The sequence below is a fragment of the Sphaeroforma arctica genome (genome assembly GCF_001186125.1).
Source record: "Sphaeroforma arctica JP610 unplaced genomic scaffold supercont1.817, whole genome shotgun sequence".
Taxonomy (NCBI): domain Eukaryota; class Ichthyosporea; order Ichthyophonida; genus Sphaeroforma; species Sphaeroforma arctica.
In genome coordinates, this window is record NW_014039741.1 from 35,478 (window position 1) to 40,342 (window position 4,865).

A 4,865-nucleotide genomic window follows, 5' to 3' on the forward strand; every position below is an offset into this window, starting at 1 on the left:
GTGTGTGTGTGTGTGTGTGTGTGTGTATTAGTAGATATATATATATATATATGTATATATATAATATATATATATATATATATATATATATATATAAATATATGTATATATGAAAATGCCACTTGTATAAAATATATTTTATATGTAAATATAAATATACATAAAAATACCGCTTATACATTTTATATATTGAATCTAAGTATAAATATGCATGAAATTTCCGCTGATCTATATTACATAAATTAATATATATATGAAAAAACCGCCGATATATACTATATATTACATAAATATAAATATACTTAAAAATATCGCTAATACATACAATATACATTCGAATCCCGCTGATGTATACTATATGTTATATGTATAAGTATTAAATATACATTAAATTACCGCTGATACATTCTATACATTATAAATAAATATGAATATACATGTTGCCACGGTAATTGCTGAGTTGGCCAGGAATACCTTTTAGTGCATAGTGAGACTATGCTACGATACGCACGTCGAGTCTTCACTGTCCAGTTCAATAAAATCAAACCGTCGCACCCGAAGAAGTATCAAATTAGTATGGATCTTGGTATGTGACTTTAACCCCACCTACACACAGTCATATATGTTTCAATTGGTATATGACTTTAACCCCACCTACACACAGTCATATATGTTTCTATTGGTATATTACCTTACCCCACCTACACACAGTCATATATGTTTTTATTGGTATATGACTTTAACCCCACCTACAAACAGTCATATATGTTTATATTGGTATATGATTTAACCCTTCTACACACCGTCATATATGTTTCTATTGGTATATGACTTTAACCCCACCTACACACAGTCATGTATGTTTCTATTGGTATATGACTTTAACCCCACCTACAAACAGTCATATATGTTTCTATTGGTATATGACTTTAACCCCACCTACAAACAGTCATATATGTTTCTATTGGTATATGACTTTAACCCCACCTGCACGCAGTCATAAATGTTTCTATTGGTATATGACTTTAACCTCACCTTCAAACAGTCATATATGTTTCTGAGGTATCCAGGCATGCGCCACACTCAACGCTAATAGATCTGGCATTGAAGACATCACTCAAAGTGACGTTCACATTACCATGGCCAAACAAATCCAGAACATCGGACACTCCAACGACTTAAGTAGTGCGCTGTGTTGACTGCCTGCTGCTTGTGTGAGGTTTGGAAGCACAACACGTAGTCGCGTTCTGTTTTTTTAACACATACCATTATAAATGTAACCAAGAAAATAAAGTAAACATGTTTATAATTTAGACGGCCATGTTAAAACAAACTGGAATGCCCATGCTAGTGTAGAACAACTGCTTTACCCCGAGGGTACCATCGAGCTCAATAGCGGGACTATAAAAGAAAACAGCCCATGCAGGCGTAGATGGATGGACAATAAACGTAGGAGAGAGAAAATCAACCCACGCAGGCGTACATTGATAGGAAATAAACGTACTACACAAGAAAACAACCCTGTCAGTTTACTTGTGTGGGTTATATGGAGTGATCCTGCGAAAGGTCTGTCAGTTTACTTGTGTGGGGTATATGAAGTGATCCTGCGAAAGGTCTGTCAGTTTACTTATGTGGGGTATATGGAGTGATCCTGCAAATGGTCTGTCAGTTTACTTGTGTTGGGTATATGATGTGATCCTGCAAGAGGTCTGTCAGTTTACTTGTGTGGAGTATAGGAAATGATCGATAGTATAGCGTCTACCTTATCAATTAAAGTCACGTAGCACACGTGCGATTGCTTTATATCTGCAACACAAGTGTTGGCTTGGCGCCTGATCTGCTGGAGATAAAACGGTTCAGCGGACGTCATACAGCCCCAAACGAAGTTACAAATACCAACACGCCCCTGTGGTATACGGAATCTGTGGCAACAACACACCTGCCTGTCTGGAGAATCTAAGCGTACGACAATTCCGACAGCAGACATATCGGACATTGGAGCAACCAACGACTATGTCGGAAAATCAGACCAGTATGTATGGTCCGACGATGTCCCGCATACATCGTCTGTGTATTCGATGAAACATAGACGTGCACATGGACGTGTGTGATAGCACACATGCAAGATTCGTATGCATATTCATCTAGTGTGTGGGTGGCTTCCACCTCGATGTGTCTTGCTAAATACCTGTAAGTACCTACACATAGCCTTCTAGATTAAACAGAAGGCTATGACCTACCGAACATGCGTATGCGTGCTTGTTCACCCATGCCAATGGATACCTACTCAGGTTGACTACGCCAATTTATTATTGTCGGTTGGAATGCCCGCGCTTGTCATCACCCCTACGCATTTGTGTGGCTTCGATTTCCCCGTAGTGCTCGGAGCCATGAGAACAGAATACGCACCTGCCGCAAGTACGAGTCATCAGTGGACTTCTGGTACTGCTTCATATCTATTTATTAATGTATATTTTAGTCGTATATACATTGCTGCCCGGTAACAGTTTCTCCTTCTTTGATTTTTGAATAGGTGCATTCATGCGATAGTTTAGCTGGGGCGTGTCGGTCCGCCTGCTACTACCTCATACGGTAATACTTATGATACCAATCTTATATATATATATATATATATATTCAATACAGTAATATTTATGATACCAATCTTATATATATATATATATATATACATATATATATATATATATATATACATATATATATATATCAAAACGGTAATACTTCTGATACCAATCTTTCCATACGGTAATACTTCTGATACCAATCTTTCCATACGGTAATACTTCTGATACCAATCTTTCCATACGGTAATACTTCTGATACCAATCTTTCCATACCGGTATTGCTTTTGATACGAATTCTTGTCTGTGAGTGACAGTCACAGAGCCCTCGAGAGACCTTCCCTTAAGCACTTGATATAGACTTTAGCTTCTCACACGCTTGCATAAGGTGTGTTCCTTATAACACTGTAACACTTGTATATGGTGTGTTGCCATCTTGTCTGATCGTACGACTCTATGCCTTTCATTTCGCACTGTGTCTTTCTCTTTGCGTCGTCCAGCCTCTTCGCAGTACTTAGTCCCGGTGTGGCGTGGGCATTGGCCTATGAACACCCGTCTTAGCGACTGTTCATCTGTGTATACATATCCTTACACCGCCGTATATACCTACACAACCACGTGTGTAGTATCATCCCGAGGTATGTGTATATCTCCCCCCTCTCCCATACCCCAACACACTTTCATACTTCGCCAGCACATCCCCATGCACGCTCATGCAACCTCCGTGAGAGCATTAGACACGACCGAGTGATACTCCGCACCGCTAGTCAAGAACTCAGCCCCACTCACCCGCTGCTGTAAGGTGGCTTTGTCGTATGTTGTGTCGGTGAGGTCCAATGTGTCGTAATCTCCGCCGCTGCCTAGCTGTGAGTAAGCGGTGTGGCTGTGGTCTGTGTGCGCGTTTGTTTTGCCCACGAGATGCACCACGTCGTATCCGCTGTAGCTGGCGTCGCAGGGGTGTGTGTTCGTTGATAGGTCGGCGTACCCGGGTGTCTGGGCTTGTTGTTTGCCTGGGTAGTGCAAGAGTGTGGTGATAGTGAGCTCAGCGCAGTTGGTAAGGATGAGTTCGGCAGTGTAGGTATCTGAGCGTGACGCACACTTGTACAGATGTATGGTTTTTCTGTCAATGTTGTATGGTTTTTCTATCAATGATGTATGGGCTTTTTATCATCGTTGTATGGTTGTTTTATCATTGCTGTGTGGTTTTTTTTATCATTGTTTCTTGAGTGCACATCCATGGTGCGCCTGATCACTGCTTATAGTTATGTGTATGCGTTCCAACTACCCACACACTGAAGTAAAACATTGGCGATCGTATAATCCCCTGCCGACCAGACCACATGTCAGCCTCACATCATACGACATTGTAGGTCATTCAAATAACCTTATACCCCATTACATGAACTATATATACAGTTGTACTTACATATAGCAGGTAATATACAGTAACAACTACTATATATACAGTTGTACTCGCATATAGCAGGTAATGTACTGTAACAACTACTATATATACAGTTGTACTCACATATAGCAGGTAATGTACAGTAACAACGACTATATATACAGTTGTACTCACATATAGCAGGTAATGTACAGTAGTAACGACAATATATACAGTTGTACTTACATATAGCAGGTAATGTACAGTAGCAACGACTATATATACAGTTATACTCGCATATAGCAGGTAATGTACAGTAACAACGACTATATATACAGTTGTACTCACATATAGCAGGTAATGTACAGTAGCAACGACAATATATACAGTTGTACTCATATATAGCAGATAATGTACAGTAGCAACGACTATATATACAGTTGTACTCACATAAAGCAGGTAATGTACAGTAACAACGACTATATATACAGTTGTACTCACATATAGCAGGTAATGTACAGTAGCAACGACTATATATACAGTTGTACTCACATATAACAGGTAATGTACAGTAACAACGACTATATATACAGTTTTACTCACATATAGCAGGCAATGTACATTAGCAACGACTCACGACGCACTCTTGAGCGGTCGCAGTGGGGGGTTGTCGGTTGTGTCTGCGATGACCTCTTCTGCTTGCGCCACTGCCTCGGCATAGCCTATCAACGGACTGCCAGAGCCATCCAGACCAGTGCCTTTGATTCTGTGCATGTGCATGCATGTGCATGCATGTGTGCATGGATGGTTAGTTCATTGTGTGTATGTGCATGTATGTGTGCATGGATGGTTACTTTGTTGCATGTGTGTATGGGTGATAGGTTATCTTGTTGCATGTA

At 40.0% G+C, this 4,865-nt stretch overlaps 1 protein-coding gene across 1 annotated transcript; it reads right to left on the reverse strand.

Annotated features, from left to right (window-relative positions):
- Window positions 1–3,293: 3,293 nt before the first annotated feature.
- On the reverse strand, window positions 3,294–3,592 carry SARC_08742 (hypothetical protein; the record flags this gene model as incomplete). The annotated part of the gene is made up of 1 exon (XM_014297275.1): window positions 3,294–3,592. A coding segment is annotated over one exon (299 nt), but the record flags the coding sequence as incomplete, so codon positions are not given.
- Between the last annotated feature and the right edge of the window lie 1,273 nt (window positions 3,593–4,865).